The sequence below is a fragment of the Apaloderma vittatum genome, unplaced genomic scaffold, assembly GCF_000703405.1.
Source record: "Apaloderma vittatum isolate BGI_N311 unplaced genomic scaffold, ASM70340v1 scaffold20404, whole genome shotgun sequence".
Lineage (NCBI taxonomy): Eukaryota > Metazoa > Chordata > Aves > Trogoniformes > Trogonidae > Apaloderma > Apaloderma vittatum.
In genome coordinates, this window is record NW_009714648.1 from 1 (window position 1) to 27,501 (window position 27,501).

The 27,501-nt window shown below is 40.6% G+C and overlaps 1 protein-coding gene across 1 annotated transcript in view; it reads left to right on the forward strand.

The window, feature by feature from the left end:
- Positions 1-362: 362 nt before the first annotated feature.
- LOC104273505 (cohesin subunit SA-2-like) overlaps positions 363-27,501 on the forward strand; it is a gene marked incomplete at its 3' end in the record, with an annotated part of 63,184 nt that continues 36,045 nt past the window's right edge. The window contains exons 1-10 of the mRNA XM_009868853.1: positions 363-406; positions 4,786-4,870; positions 5,490-5,636; positions 7,281-7,377; positions 8,366-8,442; positions 13,552-13,623; positions 18,225-18,429; positions 19,470-19,621; positions 21,579-21,652; positions 22,105-22,228. Of these exons, the coding sequence (XP_009867155.1) occupies positions 363-406; positions 4,786-4,870; positions 5,490-5,636; positions 7,281-7,377; positions 8,366-8,442; positions 13,552-13,623; positions 18,225-18,429; positions 19,470-19,621; positions 21,579-21,652; positions 22,105-22,228 (1,077 nt within the window). The remainder of the gene's footprint in view (positions 407-4,785; positions 4,871-5,489; positions 5,637-7,280; positions 7,378-8,365; positions 8,443-13,551; positions 13,624-18,224; positions 18,430-19,469; positions 19,622-21,578; positions 21,653-22,104; positions 22,229-27,501) is intronic.

Sequence of the window (27,501 nt, forward strand, 5' to 3'; positions counted from 1 at the left end):
GCCCGTGGTGTGGGGGGAGAAGGGTGAACGGGCCGCACGGCCCCGGTTGGCCTCCCCTGAGGGCCGGCGGCTTTGTAGGCGCTGCCTGGTCAGGTGCAGCCGTGCCGCCTCCGGACCCCTCGCTCGGAGTTAATTTCTCGACACTGCTTCCCCCTCTGCGACTTGACCGTCAGGCTCGGTTTTAAGGGAGCTGCCTAGAATTAACTCGTTTCCTTTCCTTGACAGTTTTTTGGCTGGTGTTTCGCCCGTGAGAGCCAGAGCTCCACTGAGCTTTTAACGGTACCGATGTGGGTGAGGCCCCCTCCAGAGCAGTGCCGTTCGTGTTAGCTTGCTGGCTGTGCCGGTGAAATAATGAAGCAGAAATGATAGCCGAGCCCAACGCCGCCAGGAACCTTCCCAGCCAAAAGTAAGACCTGCCACAGGTTACCTCTGAAATTTTTTGGTAAATTAGGTGCTTTCTCTTGAATTTGTGCCCTGCAGATAGATAGTGGAGTAGTCTACAATATGTGATTTTGGATGGGAGGGAAAAAAAGTATTTGCTATGTACTATGTCTCATTACTAAGGTCTCCATTTTATTCTTTTTAATATGTTTTTAGCATCTTCCTAAGTTAGTGTTTTATGCCGATTGACAGGGATCTTGGCCTTACAAGCCTTTATGTGCCTTATTCACTACAGTGCAGATGAAGCTACTCTGAAAAATAAAAAAAGGGCGTATTCACAGTTCTTGACCATTGTGATCCCTGAGATTTATACTGAATATGACACGTATGAAATATTTTATTTGTCAGGTTTGGTTTACTTGTCCTTTCTGCTTCTCCCTGCAAGTGTGACTTTTTTTACTTATGACCCTTGTACTTATGGCACTCTTAACGTGGCACGCAAGAGGTAGCAGTGACCTTGGTTTCTGTAGGAGCAAGTAGAAACAAGAGCTTTTCTGCATCCCAGTCCCCAGTAGTAACTATAAACATCAGGCATTTTCGCTTCTAGTACCAGACACTGTCTGCATAAAAATAACTTCAGAAAGTGCAGCCTCTCAGAATAGACTGAGCTGAGAAGCAAAATCACTGAACAGAAAATTTCGTTCTGTTCAGGACAAGCTTCTTAGGTGTCCAGTGTTGCATGCTTTGGACTCTTTGGAGCCCAGCCTTTGTTGATCCTGTCACCTGAGCAAATTTGCTCTAGGTCTTTTTCTTCACTAAACGCTAATGAAAGGTGAGATATGTATTCCTTGTAGTTTGTGATGACAATTAATATAGCTTCCCGTATGTCCTTTCCAGTATGTTTCATCTGAAGTCAGCCTCTTAGTTTGAGAAGTGGCAGAAAGTCACCTGGCAATTTTTTAGCTGAATTTCTTACGTTAGTTGTAAAAGATGAAGCAGTTGTATTGAAATCTGTAATTTTAAAAATCTAGTGGTAGGATTCTTCCAATTACCTACATTAATTGTTCTTTTTACACAGCTGAAGGAATATGTTATCTCTTTGTTAAAGAGGTAGCTTACTTTTTAAGTGTGAGGCACTAAATCTAGTCCAAATGTTTATTAAGATAAGAAAATGGAATTCAGAAATTCTCACAACAGAATTATGCGCGAGGATTAGATGAAGGACTTTGTTTCCCTCCTACTTCAAGGTTTTTTTTATCTCATCAGTAATACTTCAAGTGCTAGTGAAAGGACTGTTCCGTGGCAGGGATGCAAGGGAAAAATCAGTCTGTGAGCTGTATGTAACAGAGTATAAAGCTGAAAATTAGGATGAGCTAGAAATGGAAATCTACCTATGGTTTCTTACTGATTGCTGATGGAAACAAAGTAAATAGTGCATTTGGGTATGCAAAAATGGTCAGTATGGTGTGGACTAACAGAGGGGACCAAAAAAAAATTAATTCAAAACTTATCAAACCTACTGTTGCATTCATACAATTGAAGAGATGTTAAATGAAGTTATGTATAAGGATTGCTGCAGGAGTGATCACATCATCCTCAACTAGATAAAGTGGTTCCTACTTTGCTTAAGAAGATAAGAGGATGTCTTAATTATTTTTACAGTTTCTTCAACAGAAACTTGCTCGTGCAAATAAAAACTTCATTAAAATATCTAAGTTCCTTTCTAAATCGATTCGTGGAGTTCAGTTTTTAGATTCTGGTCTAGTTCCTGCAGATGTTTAAGTGTCTGCCTTATGAGTAATCCTACTGGAAACATCAGTATTAAAAGAAAAAAAAAAGGAAAAAAAAAAAGGTGAAAAGAGAGAGAGGATAAACATGGATATTGATAGCATCTGGGTTTAAACAAATCCAAAAAAAAAAAAAAGCAGGTGCTTTTGTGTGGGTTGCCTGTTGTAGCACCGTTTCCTGTGGCATCGCTATGTGCTGTGGTGCGGCAATAACCAAAACAATTCAGCAACTAAATGGCTTTTTAGTGGTAGTATTTAATGCTTAGTTACATTTATTGAGCATTTAAGATAGATGCCCAGTGTGTGTGAAAGTTGCTCTAACTGATTTCATTACAGAGATGCTTTTATTTGGACTTGTTAGCCTAATAGGAGGAAGCACAACTTGTAGATCGATGGTCTTCTTGTTCTTGCAAATTTTGCTAAGCACGCTGATCCATATACCAGGCATTCACTTACTTTGCTGAGCCTTTTTTGCTACAGGTGCAAAGTAAATAGCACAGGGCCATTCGATACAGTCTGTATCCCTCAGGGTGTGCTTTGGAAAGAGACTGTGTGAATTAAGCTTCAAAGAAGTGTATTCTGGACAGAGTATTAAAAGTGTTCATGATCAGACACGTAGTTGACTGAACTGTCCTGCAGCAGTTCTGACTTTTTTTTTTGTTATTTAAATATTTAAATTCAAGGTGGAGTCGATTATAGTTGCTATAATCAAATGGAGTGCATTTATTTTCATTTCAGGATGGAGTAGTTGCTAAGTAGTACATGTAAACAATTCAGGAAAATTGTTTGAGAGCATGCTGGGCGTTGTGTTAAAGTATAATGCAGAAACAGGTAACACATGCTACCTGGCGTCTGAGCTGTAGTTCTAGTGAAACACAGCGAGTAAGGACATGTTAGTTCAGTCCCAATGTTATATTCTGCTCCTTGACAAACATGTTTGGATTCTTTTTATTTATTTGTGCTCTGTAGAAGAATCTGGGAAGAGCTAACTGACGTCAGAAAAGTGGTACATACTGCTATTTCTTGCTGCTTGTCCTTCTCAACTAGGAATTCTCTGGTGTTGCTTGAGATACTTAATCTCTGTGGTGCGCAATTAAAAATTGAAGAAAGAAAACATTTGAAAAATTCTGCAAACTCTTGCTTGTAGTGTGCTGACTCAGTTGTGAACTGTAGTTCATTATTCTCTTTTCGATCACATGCAGAAGTCCAGACAACTGATGTAAAGATTGTTTCATCCTGAATTATTTTCTTGACTTCCATCTGTGAACGCTGTGGCACATTTTGGACTTTTCTATCATAAGACGCTCATTGAACTTGACTTTCCTGGGACTTTTCTCTGTAGGGAAGTTGAGCATTTGCAAAATTGTATTTAGAAATGTGATATATTTTCATAGAGTTTTGTGTTTATATAAAATTTTTATAGGAGTCTTTGGAAGCCTAATTCTACGTTGCTTATAGTGAAATGTCCTGGTAGATTAACAAATAAACAGAGATGTGAAAATGAAATGAAAAAAGATCAGGACCGTGGTCCTGCAGTTAATGCTATTCAACCTCAGGATTTGCTTTATGGAGGCAATGTCTGACTGAAGCAGTCTTGGGAAGAACAGCAACAACAGCAGTGCTCATCTGGTATTGATGCACTGAGCTGGGGTCAAGCTGGCTCTGCCTCCACAGCACTGTTAATTCTCCATCTGGGTTCTCTAACGCCAGATATCAGAGAGTTGACTATATCTGACAGTGTAATACACTGTTGGTTTTTTTTCTTTGTAAAATGGTCAGTTGTGTTAGTACACTTTCTTACTGCAGCAGTCTTCACAAAACCTAAAGTAACTGTACATTCCTTATACTTACTTTCTTTTTATGCCTTCTTATAGTCAACAACTCAACTGGCTTCACGTCCTGGCCACCATAGTTTAAAAGGAGGCCATAACAGCCAGCTACCAGTACTGGACCTGCTGCACAAGTGGGATCCAGCTCGTCTGCTCATACATGACCTCTGACAAAGCATATTGTTAGCATTGGGAACGATGAAAAGTGGCATGATTTCATTGCAGATAAATGTATGGCTTCAGATCTTCCAGAAGGTGCATCTTTATTTATCAAATTCTTCCTCCATCATATTAGCAATGACCTGCAAATGTCTTTTTTTCTTCAGCATGTTTTATAAACCGGCTTCTTCCTCTCATTTTAAATTGTACACCCATAAAATGTTATTACCTTGTTTTGTTTAGGGTACCCACAAAGTGAATGCATACTTGTGTTACTGCTTCGTGGTGCAAAGCTCTTAAGTCAGCAAAGGCTGCCTTAAGTCAACATCAGCTTTCTATTTTGTTTACTTACTTTCTAATTCCTTGATATCTTTGATAGTCCTGCTAGTTTTATAATTTTCTGCATATCTTACAGGAAACTCAATAGTTTGGAAAAGGCCCCAGATTTCTGTTGTACTTCGTAAAGTTAGCTGTTTGGATTTTAGTAACAAAATGACATAACTTCCAAACAATTCATTAAAAATATAAAAATCCATATATATGTTTTTATTTTCTTCTTTTGTTTGTACTGAAGTATGTAGTTCTGTGTTCTCACTGCTAACCTCTTCAACATGTTTGTTATGCTTCAGAGGGAATGCTGTCCATGATGAGACTGTGCCTGAGTCTGCTGTGCAGAACAGCAGCTGTGTGAGAAATGGCAACCTGAAAACACCGGTAAGTTGATTTTTTTTTTTTTTGAATCGTATTTATTTTCTGTCTCACTCAATTGTTACAAAATCAAGTATTGCATAACACAGTCACAGTACAGTACATCTAAAAATCTAGTCACTGGATACAGCTTGACCCCCAAATTCTATTTCCATCAAAGCCTCAGTGCTGGCTTTTGAACAGTCATTTCAGTGTGTGTTTTTCCTTAGCTGTGCATTGTGTTTTTTAAGATGCAGGTTTTATGTTTATCTTTTGTGGGAGTGAAAAAGTGTAGAAGAGCTTCCATTCTTGCTGTGTATTCTTCAGAAATTAAAGCTGCCACTGAAAAATACCTTCTGAGCAGTACCCGACTGTTCAGAGGCTTCTTTCCTGTTGTACTTTCCTGTGCTTACGGCTTGCTGTTGATAAAAAAATCAAAGAAGTAAATCCTCTCTTTCATCCCCTTCTCCTATGGTCATGTTTGATAAGCTTTTATCAGCGTCCTTGAAGCTTAAAAGTTACCCCCTGGGGAAATCATTACAATGAGAGTAAAATAAACTTTTTATTAGGGGGTAGTTCGTGTATCTGCGAATGGCTGTTACGTGCTGTCTTTTCTCACGTACTTTCTTTGCTTGCCTCCTTTCAGAGAGAGAAACGGAAGGTCCGAGAACAGTGTGAAAACATAAGGAGAAATTCTTCCAGTAGCAGAAGAGTGAGCCAGCTGCAGAATGGAGAAGTGGTTGAGGCAGTTACGTTGTTTGAAGTGGTTAGCATGGGGAAGCAGGCCATGCAGGTATCTCTAGCTCTGAATCGTGATAGGAGTTGGTGGAGGGAAGATGGATAAAGAGTGGTCACTTCAGTTATTTGTACTCTTGAGACTTGAAATTGTGTTCTATTTTGGCATAGGTGGGGAAGAAATGTGTTTGACTGGAAAGCTGTTAAGAGTATGGTTCTTGATAAGAATACATCTTCAAGAAATTAGTGAAAAAGTAGCTGTCACATATTTAAAAAGAGGAAGGAAATATGTGTACCTAAACTAGTCTTCCCAAAGCAATGTATTCACACATGGAAAAGAACTGTTTTCAAAAATACAGTGAAGGTTCATCAGTAGAAAATTTTAGTCATTTAGGATTCTGAAAATCAGGCCTTTTTTTTTCTGTAAGCTTGTCTTTTGGTATTTTTCTTTTACCTCTCTCCAATGCAGTTTGACAGCAGTTTGCATTACTGTCAAGTTCTCTGTATCATCTGTATAGTTAGCCACTTTCTTCAGTGTGAGAGAGCCCACCTCCCCCTACTTTGTCAGCCTGTGTGCATACATTTGTATATGTGTGTGAGGGGTGAAAATCTGAAGCCTCAAATATTTTTATACCGGTTTATACATATGTCTCCAATACCTAGTGTCTGTAAGCAAAGTGGGCATTTGTGCACACAAAAATTACATTTATCTTTTGGATACGAGACCTTAGTTTTCCCACAATGTTGAGTCAATGTACTTTTGCTGTGCTACAACTGTGATCAGGCACTGGAATGCACTGTCTGGGGAAGTGGTGGAGTCACTGTCCCAGGAGGTGTTTAAGGAGAGGCTGGATGTGGCACTTAGTGCCCTAGTCTGGCTGATGTGGTGGTGTTGGGTCGTGGGCTGGACTTGATGATCTCAGAGGTCTTTTCCAGCCTCAACAGTTCTGTAATTCTATGTAATGTCAGTGGAGTTCCCTGAAGAGCTCAGCTTCTGCTGTGTAAAGCGTGATGTGAAGGGCTGGGAAAGGTGGTAGCTTGAGTCCAGGCTGCTGCTACTGGCATTCATTAGACCCATGTGGCGTTACAGATGGCTTGAAGCCCAGATGGCTTGTCCCAGCAGGCCTGCATCACGTCCAGGCTGCAGGCTGTACTGCCCTCAAAATAAGGTTTGGATTTGCTTTTCAGCTTGAGCGTTGTACATGAACTGTTTTGGCCTTTTGCACAAATGAAATGCTAGAGAAGAAGAGAGTTCCCAGGGACAATTGCTAATATTAATTTAATGTTAATTATTAGATGGGGCAGAGGTTAAATGTATGGTTTTGCATTTTTTTTTCATGAAACTCTTACCTTAGTGCTGGCAAGAAATCAGGCAGAAGATGATATTTTGGCTTTTGTATATTAAATTTATTAAAGCTGTGGCTATTTTCCCTGTTAACGAGGAGCAAAGCATCTGTGAATGGCAACATTGCCTGGAGTAGAGCGTGTGAGTGAGCAGTTCAAGACTTCATTTTGCCCCAGAAGGAGTCCTTTGTGTGTACTATTAGAAATGGAGCTAAATGTTGTGGAGTTCATTCTAGGTTTTTATGATTTAATGAAGGTGGAACAATGTTAGTTTGTGTCTTTATTATGGATGTCCTCAGAGCAGTACTGCATGCTGTGTTCAACTCCTGACTAATGAGTTTCTTTTTATCTGTTTCAGTCTGTGGTAGATGACTGGGTTGAAGCTTATAAACAAGACAGAAATGTGGCACTTCTGGATCTGATCAACTTCTTCATTCAGTGCTCAGGCTGTCAAGGTAATTTAGCTTCTTAGTAGCCCTTTCTGTTGTCTGTGGGTGAGAGTGGTCTGAAGTGTCCCTTCTAAAATGTAACTTTACTTTCCAGTAAATCAGGTACTTATAATCTGCACTGTTGGGTTAAGACAAACTCCAGATGGACAGGATTAATAGTAAAGAATGTTGCCTTGGCTCTACGTTTAGAGCATACCAACTCTGAGTTGCGTTTGAACGTGGTTTGCAAGGCCAGGCTTCTGAAGTGGCACATCACATCACTTTGCAGAATCCCCTCATAGAGAAGATGGTTTTAATGACCGTTCTAATTAAAATCCAGTGTTTCAGTTACTGTTTGTTTTGGAATTCCCTAGGATTTTTTGTTTTGCTAGTATCTTTGTTGGAAAGTAAATGACTAGGAAGTTAACATCCTTGCTTTGATGGCTAGAAAAGCAATGTCTTGCCTCATTGTGGTTATTTTTACCAGAGGGTTGCGAAGCTGTCTGTTTCGTAGCAAACACTGAGACACAGTGACTCCTGGAGAGAGTCTGCTAGCGAAATACTTCAGGATGGCAAGTAAGAATTTTAAGAAGGCTATTCTGTTAGTTTGAAATTTCTGAGTGTATTTAAGTAGCTAGAACGTACCTTTTCCACTTCAAGTTTTTTTTCCAGGTCTTCAACTAACATGCCTTCTTCTCTTGTGGGAAATGTTTTGGAGTCTTTGACTGGCAGTGGGCAAAATTTTTGTAAACCCTTGAAGTACATGAATGGACAGAGAAAACAGCCATGCCAGGCAACACAGGGCAGATTTCTCTAGTGTGAACTTCAATATTGCTTCATCAGTATTTTCTACTGTAAATCAGTTTATGTGCCCATTCCAATGTAACCAGGGATAAACCAAAGTCCCCATTTCTTGGTGTTTCTAAATTTAAAATAAAGTTCTTACTGTGCTTTGGACTTGATTAATATAATACAGTTGTTGGTAATTCTTCTTGTTAAAATATTACTTTTCTAGGCATGGTAACAGCGGAAATGTTTCAGAGTTTGCACAAGGAGGATGTCATGCGAAAAATGACAGAGACCTTTGATGAGGTAGGGACGGCTCTGACTTTATGTTCCTGTTTTAGCTAAACAATAGACTCTACCTTAAAAAGACAACCTGGACAGAGCTCCTGCTACTTATCAGAAGCTCTGTCCCGTTTCCTTAATTTAGGAATGTAATATTGTTTTTTTTTTTTTCACAAGTGAAATTTAGTGTTGTAATGACCCATTTTAGCAGCAGCAGGATAGTTGTGGTTTGTTTGTTTGTTTGTTTGTTTTTGTAAGTCACTTTTATTTTCACAGTTTTATTAGGGCTACTAAACTGCAGTGTGGCTTTCTCTTAAGAGTTCTTTTGATAGTGACTTTATTGGAAGGAAATATAACCTGGCATAACAGCAAGTAAATGGTTCTCTTGATACTTAGTTGATAGATTCTTTTAAAAATACTATTTGGATTAGTGATGAGTTAGCTCAAAAATATCTTTAATATTTTTATTTGAATATTTTCCTTCTGTTATAAAAAGTTATATTGTCAGTATAACTATTATTTCATATGAAAAAAAGAAAAATGCATTTCTGATTTTTAGGTAGTTGTCAAAACAACAGTGAATATCTCATTTCTTGAGGATTGTGAAGAAAAATCCTTTAGAATATTGTTTCTGTGTTTGACTGCTCCTTGGTTAGTTATGTCAACATCAAATTTTCTGCAGCACTTTCACAGTTGCTTTTGTGCTTTGTTTTCTGTATTTGCCACCTCTGAATTGATTTTTAATGCAGCAGCCATCAGCCTTACCCTAATTGACTATCTCTCAAAGACCAGCCGCTGTAGAAAATTCCCACAGAAGGTGAATTTGCCAACATAATTTTCTTCATTTTAGAAGTGTAGTAGCACTTGGGCTAATTTTTGGCAGAAATGATCCGATATGTGTCTGGCCATATGAATTAGTCATCTGGTACTTCTTTCCCAACTAAATTAGCCTTGAGTAGCACTCATGATAGGGTGGGCACTCGAGAAGGTATGAGGAAGTGATTATTGTTGTCATTGGCCTGGACATGTTACAGCTCTCTAACCTTTTCACCTGTCCTGGTAGGCAAAAAGGAAGGATCTACAGTTGACTTAGAAGCAGTATTCTTCTGACTATGAAAATAAAGTAGCCTTGTTTTTGGGGCATTGTTTTGACCTGCTATTCTAGTGGAGCATTCTACTGATGGATGGAAGTGATAATCCCTGTATTAGATACACTTTATCTCTATATTTTTCCTTTAATTCTAAATCCAGTAAATTCTGAAATTCTTTACCTATTTTTAGATAAATTGACTCTAAAAAACCCCTCATATAGTGATTTATACTGAATTAAGTATTTTTAAAGACAGTATCCCTAATTGTTTTTGATACATTATGACTAGTATAAAGTCAGCATTAGTATAGAAAAAAATATGTCTGAAGCAACCATTTTAATGTTGATTGCAGTTATTAGGCAATGTTAAAGCAGAACTATGGTAAGAGCAAAAGCAAAGGGTTTGTTATTTTTGAGTTGTTATGTCTTTATGTTTCTTTTTGCATGAAAATGTTTTTTTTAAAGCAGGTGATAATAGTAGTGAAAGCAGTAATGAGAGTGGAGAATATTACCGGATATCTGCTTGAGTATTTCATCTTGCCTTTTGATTTATATTGCTAGTTTATAATGTTCAGGGAATTGGAAAACTAGTTCTTCATTCTTGATCATTTTGGTGATTTAACTGTTGCTTTGCTGTTCCATTAATTAATTGCAACACTATATCCATGTACCAATGCTTCCTCCTCAAATTCTTACTCGTGTTAGCTGGAAATGTTAGCAGAGTTGAGTCTGGCGAGAAATGTGAAGGACAAGAAGCAAAGATTCTATATAAAAGAGAAAAACAGATAAAGGAGGAGCATGAGTCCACTGAGAAATGGGACAGGGGTCCTGGTGACAAAGGACAAAGAAGAGCCTGAGATACTCAAAGCCTTCTTTGCCTCTGTCTTTACTGGTAAGACTGGCTTTCAGGAATATGGGATCCCTGACACCAGAGGGAAAGTGTGGAGCAAAGACTGCTGACCCTGTGTGTAGGAGGATCAGGGTTGGGAACGCTTAAACAGCCTGAACATACATCAAACCATATTTTCTGACAGACTGTTGTCATTGCGAGGCCCCTTTTGATTAACTTGAAAGGTTGTAGCGAATGAGAGAGATTCCTGAGGACTCAAGGAAAGCAAATGTCACTCCTGTTTTCAAGAAGGGCAAGAGGGAGGATCTGAGGAACTTGGGCTGGTCAGCCTCACCTTGATCCCTGGGAAGCTGATGAAGCAACTAATTCTGGAAATAAACATGTGAAGGACAAGAAGGTCATCAGTAGTCAATGTGAATTTACAATGGGGTAATTGTGCTTAACCAACCTGATAGCCTACTGTAATGAAGCGACTAGCTTGGTGGATGAGGAGAGAGCAGCAAATGTTATCTTGACTTCAGTAAGATTTAACACTGTCTCTTGTAGCATCCTCGTGGATAAGCTGATGAAGAGTGAGTTAGTTACATAGACAGGTGGACTGAAAACAGGCTGAACAACCAGGCACAAAGTCCAGTTGGAGGCTAGTCACTAGTCATGTACCCCAGGGTTTGATACTTGGACCAGTACTGTTTAACATCTTTAATAACATCCTGGGCAATAGAGCAGAGCAAGTTTGCAGATGGTACAAAACTGGGAGGACCAGGTGGTTTCTCTGCTGTTCATAGGGATCTCTGCAGACTGGAGAGTTGGACAGAGGGGAAACCCTGTGAAGGTCTACAAGAGGAAGCCAAATGAATCTGAGGAGAATTATCCCCATACACCGCTACTGGGGGCTGACTGACTGGAAGGCAGCTCTGCAGAGTAGGATCTCTGCGTTCCTGTGGATGACAAGATGAACATTAGCTAGCAATGCACTCTCACAGTGAAGAGGTCCAACAACCTCCTGTGCTGCATTAGGCAGAGCATTGCCAGCAGGTCATACGAGGTCGTCCTTTCCTCTATACTCATATTAGTGAGACCTCATCTGGAGTGCTGAGTCAAGTTCTGGACTTTCCAGTACAAGAGAGAGATGGATTTACTGGAGTGAGTTCAGCAAAGGCCCACAGAGATGCCAGTGATCTTTCATATGAAGAGAGGCTGTTCAGTCGGGAAAGAAGGTGTCTCAGAGGGGTCTCATCTGTGTGTAAAAATGCCCAGTGGGAGAGAATGAGGAAGAGGAAGCCAGACTCTCCTCAGTGGTGCCCAGTGGGAGGACAGTGAGTGCAAAGGCAAGCAAATCTGGACAATGGGCACAAAATTAAGTGTGTGAAGTTTCACCTGAACACAAAAAAAACCCTGTGACGGTGATCAAAGAGTGGAACAGGTTGCCCTGAGAAGTTGAGGAGTGTCCATCTGTGAAGATATTTCAAAGCTGGCTGCGCACAGTGTCCCCTGACACTGAGGGGACATTCAGGTTCTTTTAGGGATTCTTGGCAGAGTGATGATAGCACTAATTGTAGTTACAAATAAAGCTTTTATTTTCTTAACAGGATGTTATGATTAGTATAGCACAGAATTTATGTTTAGAATGGCACAGTATTTCTACAAGCAGAATCAGTATAGTAGCATAATACATAATTTGTAATACAGTTTAACTTACAATTTCTCATCACCTGGGCCGTCTGCAGTTCAGGTCAAATCTCAGTACATGGTTTGCTGTATCAATGTAACAGTCATCATGTAGATATGAAAATTGTGTGAGAGATACAGGTCGCTTACTGAGTCCTTGGAGAAAGTAGATGACTGTGGAAGTGTCCCTGCCACAGTAGGAGTCACGAGTCTCGCTGTCCCCACTTTGACCTTGCAATCACTTGATTTTATGGACAGTGCTCTGAGTATTGTGATGCCTCTCTGTTCTGTGATGGAGTCATGACTAACACCAGGCTGGCCAGGTGCCTTCAAGGTCAGTAAGGAAGGGAGTAATTGGGCTGGTGCCTGGAAATCTTGAGGCCAGTAGGGAGGGGAAGAAGAAATCTGTTTGGTTTGTCTGCTTGGTTCACAGGACCTTCAGGGCCTGGTAATGAGGGAAAGGGAAGAAATCTCTACTTGGTCACAGAGAATGGCTGCTGGCCTCATAAAATGATGTTAGTTGTGCTAACCACATTAGCAAGGGTTGGGAGCAGGAGATAACGGTCACACACAGCACTTGGCAGTCTGCTCTGACTGACCTTCCTTGAGCAGATGGGGTTGGGTTAGATGATCCCAAAGAGTCCCTCTCAATTTCAGTCTTTCTGTGATTTTATGAAAACTTATACTGGTGTTGGAAACAGAGAATGCCTTTAATGTGGTCATTGCAACATTTATTTCCTCTTTGTGGGCCACGGTATTTCTCATGGAGAGGTAGGCTTGTCTATAGGACCACTGCTTTTGTTTTTCCCCTCTTTAAACTAGCCTGTTCCTCTGTTCTGCTTTTCTTCCTGTATGTGGCGTTTTATTTCTTGCAGTTCTTTTTTTCTCTTGTAGGTTTCCTGCCCTCTCCCATTTTGTTGCTGAAATGTTTAGTAATGGAAGAGTTAAGTTTGATGCATAACTGTATAGCCAGATGGGGCTAGAAGTACTTGTGTCACTGAGACTAATAAAAAACTGTAAATTTCATGCCTTTTGTCTTGGAATAATTGCAGAGTTGAGGAAACATCTCTGAATCAAGTCACACTAGTGCTGGAAATGTTTCTGTGTCATTTGAAGAGTGGTGTTCTGGGGTTTAGATATTTTACAGTGCCTAGTTACTGAATGTTAGAGGTATTTACTTAGACTAGCTGAGGAGCCATAACTTAGAATTAATAATAAGCAAATACATACAAGATATAATGCTCATAAATTTTAAAACTAAGTTGTCTCTTACTTTTAGCAAGAAAACTCAGGTTTTATATAAAAGTGTGTTTTTCTTATGTCACTGGTTATAAATAAAAAAGACCAACATGAGAAGGAATTAGATTTTAACATCTTGGATTGTATGAGACACCTTTAATAAAAATAGTCTTAAGTTTTAATAGCCTTTTAAATGTGATGCATGGTTTGTGAGGCTTTTGTTGTTATGATGTAAACTGTGCCATTTCATCAAAAAGCGCTCAAAATTTTGTTTCGTGCATTACAGGAAACTGGGTTGCAGTACAAGAAATTTGTGGCCTATCCTTGGATCCTGACAGTTACTTGGCCAGTGGACATGGTAGGACTCTTGTGGTTCTCTGCAACTGTAGTATAACGTTTTCTGTGGCTGTTTTTACTGTTTCCACTGTAGGCAAATACATGAAACTAGTCATCTTAAACTGTGTGTTAGTGAATGGATATAATCATGTACTTCTGAGATCTGCTTCATCTGGTCTGTTTTAGGCCTCTGGTTTGGATGAACGCACAGTTTAGAAGAGTCTGTTTCTCGCTGTTGGTGTCAAAGGGACAGAATCAGAGTTGATTGATTGGAAAAGACCTGGCACTGACAGGTCTGTTACTAAACCATGTCTTTAAGCACTATGTTTACAAAACTCTTAAATACCTCCAGGGCTGGAAACTCCACCACTGCCCTGGGCAAACAATTCCAATGCCTGATAACCCTTTCAGTAGAGAAATTCTTCCTGACATCCAACCTAAACTTCTCCTGGCAAAATTTGAGGCCATTTCCTCTTGTCTTTTCACTTATTACTTGGCTGAACAGACCCATCCCCATCTCTCTGTGACCTCTCTTCAGGTAGTTGTAGTGAGTGATAAGGTCTCCCCTCAGCCTCCTTCTCTCCAGGCTAAACAACCCCAGTTCTCTCAGCTGCTCCTTATAAGACTTATGCTCTAGACCCTTCACCAGCTTTGTTGCCCGGGACATACTCCAGCACCTCAGTGTCCTTGCAGTGAGGGGTCCAAAACTGAGCACAGTACTTGAGATGTAGCCTTATCAGTGCTGAGTACAGGAGAATGAGCACCTCCCTACTTCTACTGACAACACCATTCCTGATACAAGCCAGGATGCCGTTGGCCACCTGGGCACACTGCTGGCTCCTGTTCAGCTGACTATCAATCAGCACTCCCAGGTCCCTCTCTGCTGAGCAGCTCTCTAGGCACTCCTTCCCCAGCCTGTAGCACTGCTGGGGGTTGTTGTGACCAAACTGCAGGACCTGGCATTTGGCTTTATTGAAACTCCTGTAATTTGCCTTGGCCTCTTGATCAAGTCTGTCTAGATCCCACTGCAGAGCCTCCCTACCTTCAAGCAGATCAACACTTCCACCCAGCTTGGTGTAATCTGCAGACTTATTGAGGGTGCACTTGATACCCTCACCCAGACGATCAATAAAGATGTTAAACAGAATTGGACCCAATACTGAACCCTGAGGGACACTGCTGTGACTGTCTGTCAACTTGATTTAAGTCCATTCACCACCACTCTTTGGACAAGACCATCCAGCCATTTTTTTTTACTCAGCAAAGTGTATGCCCATCCAAGCCAGGAGGAACCAGTTTCTCCAGGAGAATGCTGTGGGAAACAGTGTCAAAGGCTTTACTGAAATTCAGATAGACAACATCCACAGCCCTTCCCTTATTCACTACGCAAGTGACCGTGTTATAGAAGGACATCAGGTTAGTCAAGCAGGACCTGCCTTTCATAAACCCATGCTGACTGGGCCTGGTCATCTGATTGTCCTGGACTTACTGCGTGATGATACTCAGGAAGATCTGTTCCATCAGCTTCCCCAGCACCGAGGTGAGACTGACAGGCCTGTAGTTTCACAGATCCTCCTTCCAGCCCTTCTTGTAGATGGATGTCACGCTGGTTGACTTCCAATCTGCTGGGACCTCCCTGGCCAGCCAGGACTGATGAAAAATGATGGAAAGTGGCTTGATGAGCACCTTCACCAGCTCTCTTGGAACCCTTGGGTGGATTCCATCCAGTCCCATAGACTTGGGTATGTCTGTGTGATGCAGCAAGTCACTGACCATCTCTTTCTGGATTGCAGGGGAAATCATTCTGCTCCTGGTCTCTTGTCTTCTAGCTTGGGGGGCTGGATTCCCAGAATACAACTTGTTGTATTAGTAAAGACTGAGGCAAAGGTGACATTAAGCACCTCAGCCTTTTCTTCATTCTTAGTCACCATGTTTCCTCCTGCATCTCATAGAGGATGGAGGCTCTCCCTGGCTCTTCTTTTGCAGATGATGTATTTATAGAAATATTTCTTGTCTTTTGCAGCAGAAGCCAGATTAGTTTCTAGCTGCACTTTTCACTTTCTATTTTTTTTTTCCTGCATAGCCTCACAGCATTTTTGTAGTCATTGTGTGTGGTGCACTCCATCTTCCAAGCTGTAAACTCTTCTTTTTTTTGCCCTGAGTTGCAGCCAAAGCTCCCTATTCATCCAGGCCAGTCTTCTTTGCCACTGACTTGTCTTATGGCACGTGGGGATGGCCTGCACCTGTGCCTTTAAGACTTCCTGAACAATGTCCAGCCTTCCTGGACTCCTGTGCCCTTCAGGACTGCCTCCCAAGGGACTTTGTCAAACACTCTCCTAAAAAAGTCTACCCTTTGGAAATCCAATGTAGTGGTTCTGCTGCTCCTCCTCCTTAATTCTCTAAGAGCAGGAAACTCAGTCATTTCGTGATCGCTGTGCCCTAGATGGCTTCCAGCTGTCACACCACCCACCAGTCCCCTGTTCACAAAGAGCAGACCCAGTAGGGCACCTTCCCTACTAGGTTCACTTGCCAACTACATAAGGAAGTTGTCTTTGACACACTCCAGAAACCTCTGGGACTGTTCCCTCTCTGCTGTGTTGTATTTCCAGCAGACATTTGGGAAGTTAAAGTCCCCCACAAGAATAAGCACAAGCGACCGTGAGATTTCTCCCAGCTACTTATGTAGAACGTTTCATCTGCCTCTGTCCTGATTGGGTAGTCTATAAGAGACTCCCACCATGATATCAGCCTTGTTGACCTTCCCCCTGATTTTGACCCATAGACATTCAAACTAATCATCACTATAATTAATTTCTAAATATTTGTAACTGTCCCTAACATACAGGGCCACCCTACCACCTCTCCTGCCTTGTCTATCCCTTCTTGTAGCCACGGACTGCGGCACTCCAGTTGTGTGAGACATCCCACCATGTTTCTGGGTATCATGGGTTAGGGCTGGGCTGGCCACTAAAATACAGACAGACACTCTCTAACCCCTTCTTCCTCCCAAAATGGAAAGGAGAAGGGAATGAGGCAGAGAGACTTACAGGTTAGAAGAGAAAACTAAAACAGCTTTAATGAAACAGTAGTGGAAATAATAGTGAAATGATAGAAATAAAGAATTATATACAGCTATATATAAGCCCAATATCTAACCTGACTTCTTCCCCCCTCCCCGATAGCAGTCCCCACTGATGCTGAAGAGCAGGCAGCACTGGCAAAGCCCCAGGCTCAGCAGCGGTGGGAGCTGGAAAAAGGGACCTGGATAAAGGGACCTGGATAAAGGGAGCTGGATTCGGGAACTCAGGATCAAAAGCAGGAGATCAGACGGAGTCCTCTCTGTATGCCGGCCATTGCAGAAGGAGAAAGAGACTCTCATGATTGCTCAATTTATACTAAATATGATGTATATGGAATGGAATACTCTTGTTAGTCACCTGTCCTGTCTATTACCCCCCCAGAGGTGCAACCTTTTAACTTCCTTGTGACCCCTCTTAATGCCGGGCACCCCCAGCGTGGCACACGAGCCAGCAGTGGCCTTGGTCGCTACAGGAATAAGTATCAGCAAGAGCCTTTCTGCATCCCAGTCCCAGGCAGTAACTGTAAACATCAGGTGTTATCACTGCCAGTAGCACACACTGTCTGCAAAACATGCTGCTGACTTCAGAAAGTGCAGCCTCTTAGAAGAGACTGAACTAGAAAGTTAAAAATCTCTGAACAAGAAAGTTAAAAATCACTGAACAGAATTGGTTTCATTTAGCTCAAACTAGGGCACTGGGATATCAGCGTTTTGAACAGGGTGGTGTATGTAAAGTTGCAGTGGTGTTCAAGAGCGTTCCCCATCTCTTCCAGCAAGCTCTACACGCATGACATGTGCATGAATGCACACGTGTGTATATATTTGTGCATACGCATGTACGTCCACAGAGGTTTTGGCAGACAGATTTGGTCAAAAGCTTCTTTCATCAAAATGTTCTGTGGCAAACATAAATATTTGGTTGGAAGAATGTTTGGAGAACAGAAACAGCTTTTCTGTAATGCCTCTTCACATAAAACACTTGCAATATTGTGGGGAATTTATCTTAACTCCTTGTTGACACTTTGGCTTTCCTCTCTTTCCATAAATTGTATATGAAAGAAAGAAACATTTCCCATATGAGTCACAACAGGAGTCTCAGCTGAGGAATTTGAATAGTTCTCTAGAAGAATCTATGTTTTGACTTGGTTGTTGGAACCAGAGTTGCTTCTCACTACTGGTTCTGAAGGGAATCTAGGGGAATCCGAGGTCGAGTGCCTGAATTAAGGTGGTGTGACCATTGTGCTGCCTATGTATTTATAGTGTGCATGTTACCACTAAACAGTATCCTGATATGATAAACGTGGACAGTAGAAATGCTCTTAAAAAGTGAGATGTCTTCCTGTATTTGCGCTGCTTTTCAGATTGATGAGGAAGCTACAGTGATAAAGTAGGTATTTCCTGAAGGTGTAGGTTGTGAAAAAAGTTGTGTGGGGTTGAGGCGAAGCTGACGCTCAGCAAAACTCTCTGATGTTCAGAGGGAGAGATATAAATGGTATGCATGGACAAAACTAATTAGTGTGTTCTCTCTTTTCTTTCTGGTGCAGGACAATGAAGACTACCCGCTGATCAGGACAGGACCCTACTGGAAGAAGTTCAAGTCCAATTTCTGTGAATTTATTGCAGTTCTTGTCCAACAGTGCCAGCGCAGCATCCTGTACGATAGCTACTTGATGGACGCTGTCATCTCGCTGCTTACAGGCTTAGCGGACTCCATGGTCAGAGCGTTTAGACACACAAGTACTCTGGCAGGTAAAATAACTGACAGAGTTGCTGTAGATTGTGAGTTTTATTTACTTGTGTAAAAACAAAACTGCTCAAAACCTGAAAAAGTCTCTTTACTGGAGCAGTTTTTCTCTTATGCATTGATAGTGCCTTCCTCCTGATGTATGTTACTGTGATATAAATTGTTTGTTCCCATGGATATTGGATGCTTTAGATATGATAGATCTAAACTAATATTTTCGTTAATGCTTGACGTGACTAACTTTAGAATTCTGCTGTGCTCTCATTTTTATTTTCAGTAACTGATTTTTCAGTCGATTTTCTGTTTTGTTATTTTCCTCCCTCCACTAATAAACGTAAGGAGATTGCATTACGTACTTCATCTAACAAAGCTCCATTTGGAGATCTGCTATTCTTGTGGTACCATTGCTTGTTACACGTTTTTGTTTCATGCAGCAAGGTCATACTAAAGCTATTACTTTCCCCTGCCCAAGCCAATAAGTCCCCACTTTGCCATGCAAAGAGTACTCGAAGTATAATTTTTTCCAAAGTACACTGTTTGCTTTGAAGGCTCAAAACCCCAATATGAAATCTATGCAAACCATCTAGTGATGCTTAAAGGAAAATTTTTTTTTGTAAATTGAAGTGAAATATTAAGATTCCCAACCTTTTATAAGTCAGTTTCGGTGTTGGGCTGTTGCGTTTGTTTGTGTGAGTGGTTTTTTGTTACTGAAAATCACCTACTTCACAACTCCAGATTCATCTGTAAAAAAATCAAAATTAGGTAAACTAAGAGAGTTGCCCAGTAAATTACGTCTCTGACTAGAACTCTGGCTGACAGTTTTAAATCACTGTTAACAGCACTAAATTTTGGTTTTTTGATCATTGTCTGCCTTTAAAATAAACACTGTATTTTAAAACTAATTACAGTAATCTAGTAGTGTTCATACTTTGGACTAGAAATTGGTTTTGGCTTACCATGTCCTTTTTTGTGGTAAAGTGATGAATATATTTATGCTACATCTCTCTGAGCTAAGCTAAATATGCTGGGCTTGTTTCCTTTTTAGCAATGAAACTTCTGACAGCAGTTATAAGCGTACATCTGAACCTTGATGTCAACAAGCACAATGCTCAAAGATTGTACGAGGTGGAGAAGAAGAGGGTAAGTGGCAAGAGGACCAGTTACAGACTTGACCAGCTGGAGAGAAAAAGGAAAGAGGTTCGGCAGGTGTCTTGTATGGGAAATGTGCGAGATGTAAAAGGGGAGATTGCTGACCACTTGCTTTTGGGTCACTGCAGTTCTTTGAGGTTTATATGTTTATCTAATGCATGGTGCAGAGCAGTTGTGACTGATTAGATTAAGTCATACAAAAATTACTAGGGTACTAACTGCCCTGTGGATTGTTGACTTGTGAAGTCTGTCCTACTAATTGCTTCTCTAAAATTGGCATAATTGTCAAATTATCTATGGATTTACACAAAATCACAGAATCGCCTAGACTGGAAAAGACCTTTAAGATCATCGAGTGCAACCTAACACTGACAGGTCCACCACTAAATGATATCCCTAAGCACTATGTCTATACGACTCTTAAATACCTCCAGGGCTGAAGACTTCACTGCTGTCCTGGGCAAACCATTCGAATGGTTGATAACCGTTTCAGTAGAGAGAGTCTTCCTCGTATCCAACCTAAACTTCTCTTGGCAAAATTTGAGGCCATTTCCGCTTGTCTTATTGCTTGTTACTTGGTTGAATGGACTGATCCCCATCTCTCTATGACCTCCTTTCAGATAGTTGTAAGGGAATGATAAGGTCTCCCCTCAGCCCCCTTTTCTTCAGGCTAAACAACCCCAGTTCTCTCGTCTGCTTCTCATAAGACTTACGCTCTAGACCATTGACCAGCTTTGTTGCCCTTCTTTGTACACGCTCCAGCACCTCAATGTCCTTCTTGTAGTGAGGGGCCCAAAACTGATCCTAGTACTCAAGATGTGGCCTCACCAGTGCCAAGTACAGGGACACGGTCACTTCCCTTGTCCCAGTGGCCACACTTGCTGATACAGACCAGGATGCCATTGGCCTTCTTGGTCACCTGGGCACACTGCTCGCTCGTGTTCAGCTGGCTGTCACTCACATGATGCACATTATGGGTGCAGTTGCACACACTTGTGCAATTGCGCACATGTGAAATGACATCGGTAGCTGTGGTGTTGTGGGAGTGCAGTTTTGCATATATTTGTATAAATTGCAAGCCAAAATGTTAGTTCTTGAACTGAATTGCAGTGAATGAAAAAGCACATGGGATAGCCGTCATCTCTGTATAAGTAACATATTGTAAAAATGGTCATGAGTTCACGTATCATTTGTATCTTTCTTGCTGTTCAGTTTTTGTTATTTCTTCCGTGCTGAGCCAGACAGCTCCTTGGCAACTCCAGAGACAGGCCTGTAACTGTAAGAAGTAATTCTGGCTTGATGGTAGAGATGACTTGATGTATGGATATCAAACATAGCTCCTTCTTTCCTAACATTAAAATCAATTACCTCTGTTCTGAGCTTTGGGTGTCCATGGAGTTCTCTGTTATAGAAACAACTCTTTCTTTTTTTTTGGAAGAAGTGTTTGAGTGAGACAAGGGTTTCTAATATTGTCGTAAGTCTGATCTCCTGGGAAAAACAGAGAAAATGTGTGTGTTGAGGAGGAAGACCCAAACTTGTCATCCTTCCTGATGCTGTTGAAGAGAAAATGTTTTTATTAAGTGACTTAAGTTTTCAGAAGTTCATAACTAGATTTTCAGGACTTGGTTAAAATACATATTCGTTGTGGAATAGGTGCATTTTTAAATTTCCCGTGTTTGCACTTCTTCAATCTCTGTTTAAGTGCATAAAAAGGGAATTTGGACCCGTGTGTGAAGATTGCGTAACAGTTGTGCCCTATCTTTCTGTGTATTGGTAGATCAAGACTCACTATATCAAACAAGTACCTTGTTATCCAGGTTAGCAGTTGGTATCTGGTAAACCTTTCATCAGGACGTAGCTACAAAAAGGTCAGTTGCTAGTGTAGATAGAGACCACTCATTGTATGTTGGTACCATGTGTAAACACGAGCAGTTTGAACTACAGTGATGCAAATTTTTCATGTGTGTGGGACAAATATTAACATTCAGTTCTCTTTGTATTTCAGTATGAACATAAGCATCTGGAGATACAGAACATGATGAATGCTATTTTCAAAGGGACATTTCTAAACCGTTACCGGTAAGAATAAAAATGAGGCTGTGGTGTGTATCTGCATCCTCAAGAAAATCTTTCTCAGATTGTCCCAATACCAGGATCAAGTTAAACGTCCCGGAGGCACTGATGGTGCCAAGGAAAGCATAGCAGTTAAATTATTCTAAAGAATTTGGGCTTACAAAGGACCTCTCTTAAGTATGTTTCTTAAGTTCTTCCTGCTGGCCATAGAGCAGTGCACTTGTGGTTGAGAAGATACCACCCAGAATTAGAAAACAATTATTGCATAAACATTTGTAGCTAAAAGTGGCCTAACTGTTGACAGAAGGCTAACTTAGAACATCAATATGAAGGTACTTGTAGTATTTTGAATTATGCATGCTTCTGCAATTCCAGAAAATAAAAATAGTGCAAATAATGTAATCAATATTTATTTGGTATTTTTAGCATATTAATACTGCAATTTTATAATTTCACAGTGATGTGATCCCTGAGATCAGAGCAGCTTGCATTGAAGAAATTAGCAGCTGGATGAAAACATACCCAGATGCTTTTTTAAATGATAGCTACTTAAAGTACATTGGGTGGATGCTGTATGATAAGGTAAAGATTTAATTTTTCTTAGTAGAGGCAGTGGATGGGAATTTTTATTGTTTTTATTTTTTTAAGAATCCTAATATTTAAATTTTTGAGAGTAGATATTTAAGACTGTGATGGTACATAAAATGATTTACTTTCTTTCCTATTTCAGTTTTTATTATTAAAGCCATTGTAGCACTAAATAACAGAGAACATTTTTTCCAGTTCTGTAGCAGCGTGTGTCCCAGTATGTGCAATTATTTTGATATGTTACTGAATTGGGACCTATTACTGAACGGTAAAATTGCCTATATCCTTTGAGCACATGCAGTATTAAATGTTGACTAAAATTCTGCTTTTAGGTTTGATGGCTACATTTAAAATTTTGATTTATTTTAGAAAAATGAACAGGAAATATTGCCTATAATGAAATACTCTTCAATATTGCATTTCTCATTTGGAGTTAAACAGATATAGAAAATATTTACAGAAAGTCAAGTAATTTCCTAAAGAGGTGGTTGTGGGTTTTTTTGAGTCGAGTTACGTTTAAAAAACAAAAAAAAACCCCACCAAAACTAAAAAAAAGCCCCAAGCAATCAAAAGAAAACAGTAGCTAAAAAAATGTACTTTTTCTCATACTTCTAAGTGCATGAGAGATTTTAGAGACATACGAATATTTATCCTGAAAGGCTAATTGCTGACATTGGCACACTATGCTTCTATAGGCCACCCTTTAAAGTGTATATAGCTTCTGTATAAATTCTCAAACATCCTCAGCTTTTCGTCAGCTCTAGGCAATGTTTATATTGTGTGAATAAAATCGTAGTTTACCACAAAGCCGGGAGGGGGAGCACAAAGCCTCTTCCCTGCTTTGTGCTGGGGCTGTAAAGGTGATATTTAGATTTTTAGAACAACAAATCTATCAAGAATTGTCACCCTTTCCTGCCTAAATTTTGCCTGATCAGAATATCTTTTTAGAATATGTTCAGTTGGGAGAAATCTAGAACAAAAGTAATTTTTGGAGATGATGTATCTCTGTTCCCAGTGCTGTACAGTGGAAATTAACAGCTGGTATCTCCGATTAATGCATGCGACTCGTCCAGCATCATTTATCAGGAACTGGAAATTGTTTTTCTGAAGCTTGTCATCTGAAAGTAGTGCAGGTGCAAGCAAAGTGAGATAAAAGTGAGAAGTCTTCCATATTCCACGTTTGGCCGAGAGCTGGTAGCGTGCCATTACTGGGGGTTGCAGTCCCGGCTGCGCTTTGTGATTTGCAGCCGCTGTTCAATTGCCTAACTCCAGAATGAGAGCAGGGCATTTTTTGGCAGCAACAGGGGCAGCAGCGCTTTTATATACATCTGAATGTTATTTCCCACTACTCCTTCTTAATAAGCATTTCCATTCCATCTTGTTGGGGGTGGGCGGCAAGAAACTGATATCTCCCAGAGCCAATTTTCTTTTAGAATATAATGTGGAGAAGTTTGCCAAATAATTTAGGGCTCAGAGTGGAACAACCGCAGAACTATTCTAACGGTGGGGGAAAACCTGGCCAGGATCATTTACAGTGCTGTAAACAGAGATTAAATTCAGTCATTTGGGAGGCTTTAGAGCAGAGAGGGTAGGAGGAAATAAGCATGAAATTAACATTTTGACTTAAGTCTTTTATTTGACTATAATAATTTTTTCTTCCGCATGAGATAACATTTTGCCTTTATATCCTGCTTTGAAACATTGTGTTTTTATGTCAAAGGTTATTTCCTAGATGCAAGAAGATGGTCTAGATTCAGTGGTAATATGCCTAAAAGTGCATATGAGGATGTCTCTTTGGCCCAGTAAGAGTTGTAGAACAGTGCTATAAAGACACATTTTCAAGTAGTTTATGTTCATGTGCTAGAAATAATTTTAATTTTTATTTTTGAAGACCCAACAACAGTTGATACTAAACCTGACAGCTATGTGAACCTGAACAATGTTATATGTAAGCCTAGTCACCTATCAGTGCGTTTGAGAAACCCAGGCACCTGTCTTGTGCTCAGAGGCACTGACATTCTTCCAAGGGAATATGTAGCTACTAAATCTGCATCCAGATCTTATTAAACCAGTGCTGATCTGAGCAGCAGGAGTTGAAGGGAACTGCTGTGTAAAAAGTTCAGAGTTAAACACCAGAAAAATCAAGACAATGAAGAAAAAGGATGGGGAAAGTGGAAGGTGGAACTGGCAGACAGGAAGGGCAGACACATGGATATGCACACTTGGGACCTCCTAGCGTGTTAGACTGGCTTTGTCTGGACCTTCAGGGCAAGTTGTTGAGGTTTTCCCGTTAGGCTGGAAATAACTCTACAAGAAATCATGTGGAAACAGGAATTAGCTGTTGAAATGAACTTCTGTGTCCTGACCATGTGATCCTCCTGGCAAATTTCAGGAAATTGAAAGAGTTTTTCCTTTAGCTGCCCATTCAGCATGGCTGTCGAAACTCATCCCATAGTTATGGCTGCTTCTGAAATGCCTCTTTCTTTAAAGGGTCATGTTAACATAGTGGTTTTCTGCTGCATGGGTCATCTCTGTGTATATGAACCGATTTTTTGGGGGGGGAGGGGGGGTGCAGTTTTAAAAATCTTACCTCAACAGGGCAAGTGAGCTGGATTGTCTTTGCTATTCAGGAGTAATTCAGAACTAGACCTAGTTTCCCTGATTTATTATTTGAGGAGTGTTGAGGAACAAAAAGTAACCTCATCAAATCAGCCAGGTTCCAGCCTGTATTTGTATGACTTGTTGAATGGCCCCATCTCAGCAGCAAGGCTGAAATCTCATAACCAAACATATCTAAGCAATGCTGGAGCCCGTGCAGAGTTCTCTGAGATCGCTAGAGCTGCCTTAGTGATGTTTTCCACCAGTCTATTTGCAGATCAGGGTTGAGATACACTATGATAACAGCATGTGTTCAGAGCACCCTAAAAATACACTTACATGATCCTGCTTTACTCTGTCACAGCTTTGAAAGACCAAACAGGCAGATATTTCACCACGACTAGAATGGTAGTTCTGGCAAGTACAGTAGATGGCTGAGTGCTTGTGCTTGCCTACATTACTGTTGAAAGGAGTTGAAGATAAGTAGTGAGATGGTTTTGGAAGGATGTGATTTCAAATGATCAAGGAGCTGTGAAGAGTGATGCATCTAGTAAAGGAGAGGTGGTTAAGAAGGAGCAAAGGAAGCTGAAAGAAAACGTAGGGAAACAGCAGAACTAGTCATAGTGGAAGGAGTTATTTGTTCATAGAGTCAATTTTCTGAACAGTTCCTTAAACATAAACATACAGGGTTATGACTGAGAGCTTTCAAGTGGGAGCAAGATACCTTAGAAGGCAGGTGGTATAGTTTAATTTATTAAACTTTGTATCTGCAGACCTACCCTTGAATGCCTCCTGACTGACACGTGCAAATGACATTACTAGCTGTGTGCCAAGGGCTATGTGACCATCCAACAAACTATCACAGACTTTTTTCCTTTTTTTTTTTCCCTTTTCCCCAAACATAATTGCAGTCTCTGTTCACAAGCGAAACTTTGTGATAAAATATTGAGGGCAGCTGAAGCCAGGACTGCATTACGTTGGCTGAGCTGAATTTGCGCCAGCGTGCAGTGTTGGAACCGTTTGTGAGAGTGGAGCCCTTGTGGCTGTAGGAAGCAGCGAGTGTGGGCAACAATGTCTTTCTCAGACGAGACCTTTAATTTTAAAGTACAGTATAGAATATGTACTGCTGGTGTGTCACGGGGAGTACTTGTTACCTGTTCATTTTTCATTTTGTATTTCTAGCAAAAAGCTGTTTTATGCAAAACTGTTGGTCAAAGCCTGCTGCTGGGTACCATCCTTTGCTTTCCATCTAAGCGTGTGAACAGGAACTTGTAGTAATGGAGAGCCTGTGTGTAGGTGGTCTTCTTTCTTGGATTTCCTTGGTTATTCTTACTGCTATTGTTAGCAACAGGAATTAAAGAAGATATGTGAAGAGATGGATTCAAAGCCTGCAGTTTATTTAAGTGTCTCTGCTGATAGCAGTATAAGTTTACAGAACACAGTGATTTTTCTGTGTTAGATTCTTAGAATTACTTTCCTAATGCCATTTAAAGCTTTGTCATTTGAAAGATGTAGCAATTCGCGTGACATAATTTAAAAGCTGGGTAAGGAAAAGACTTCTTTTTGAGGCATCTATGAAGCAGCAGTACTGATAGTATGAAATAGCACCTTGCAGGGATAGATATGTTTTGCCTAAATTAACTAATTAGACCAAATTCAAAGCAACCCTTTTCTTCTTAGAATTCTTAAAATCATAGAATCATAGAATGGCCTAGGCTGGAAGGGACCTTAGAGATCATCTAATCCAACCTCCCTGTCATGGGCAGGGACGCCTCTCAACTAGACCAGGCTACTCAAGGCTCTGTCCAACCTGGCCTTGAACACCTCCAGGGAGGGAGCATCCACAACTTCTCTGGACAATTTATTCCAGAGTCTTGCCACCCTTGTACTGAAGATTTTTTTCCTAAGATCCAATCTAAATCTATTCTCCTTTAACTTAAATCCATTTCCTCTAACCCTACCAGTGGGCACTCTTGTAGAAAGTCCCTCCCTAGCCTTCCTGTAGGTTCAGCATTCCCATGTGAAACAGAAATAGGGAGAAGGTCTAACATTTAACTCCATATCTGTAGACCTGCAAGGATGAAGCAGTGCATTTCTAAGATGTACCTTTTCCTCTGAGAATCTTCCAGAATTTCTTGGAGACCTTGCCCATGTTTAGTGCTTGTCCAAATCAAATGTTGAGTGGAAGCAAGGTCTGATGTATGGAAGAGTGCTGGTTATATCAAGTAGGTCATACATACTCATGTCTTTTTGTTTTTCCTGTGAGCAGCACAATTCCTATGCCTTTTGCATTCTGTTGCTTTTATTAACTGTAAGGTCCGTGAGAGTTTCTCTGGCTCTTAGGGAGCCTAACACAAGTTTGGATGTCACCACAGGCTTCCTCTGTGTGTATGAGAGAGAAATGCACGTGTGTGCACACAAACACAATGTTACTGATATCACTAATAAAAAAGATGAAGCAACATCTAGGTAATCTGCTGTAGGCACCCACAAAGAACTGTTATTTACATAATACGAATGCCAGTAGTGAATAACATCAGATATAAATATTTTTTACTGTTAGTCATAGAATCATGGAATTGTCAGGGTTGGAAGGGACCTTAAAGATGATCTAGTTCCAACCCCCCTGCCATAGGCAGGGACCTCTCCCACTGGATCAGGCTGGTCCG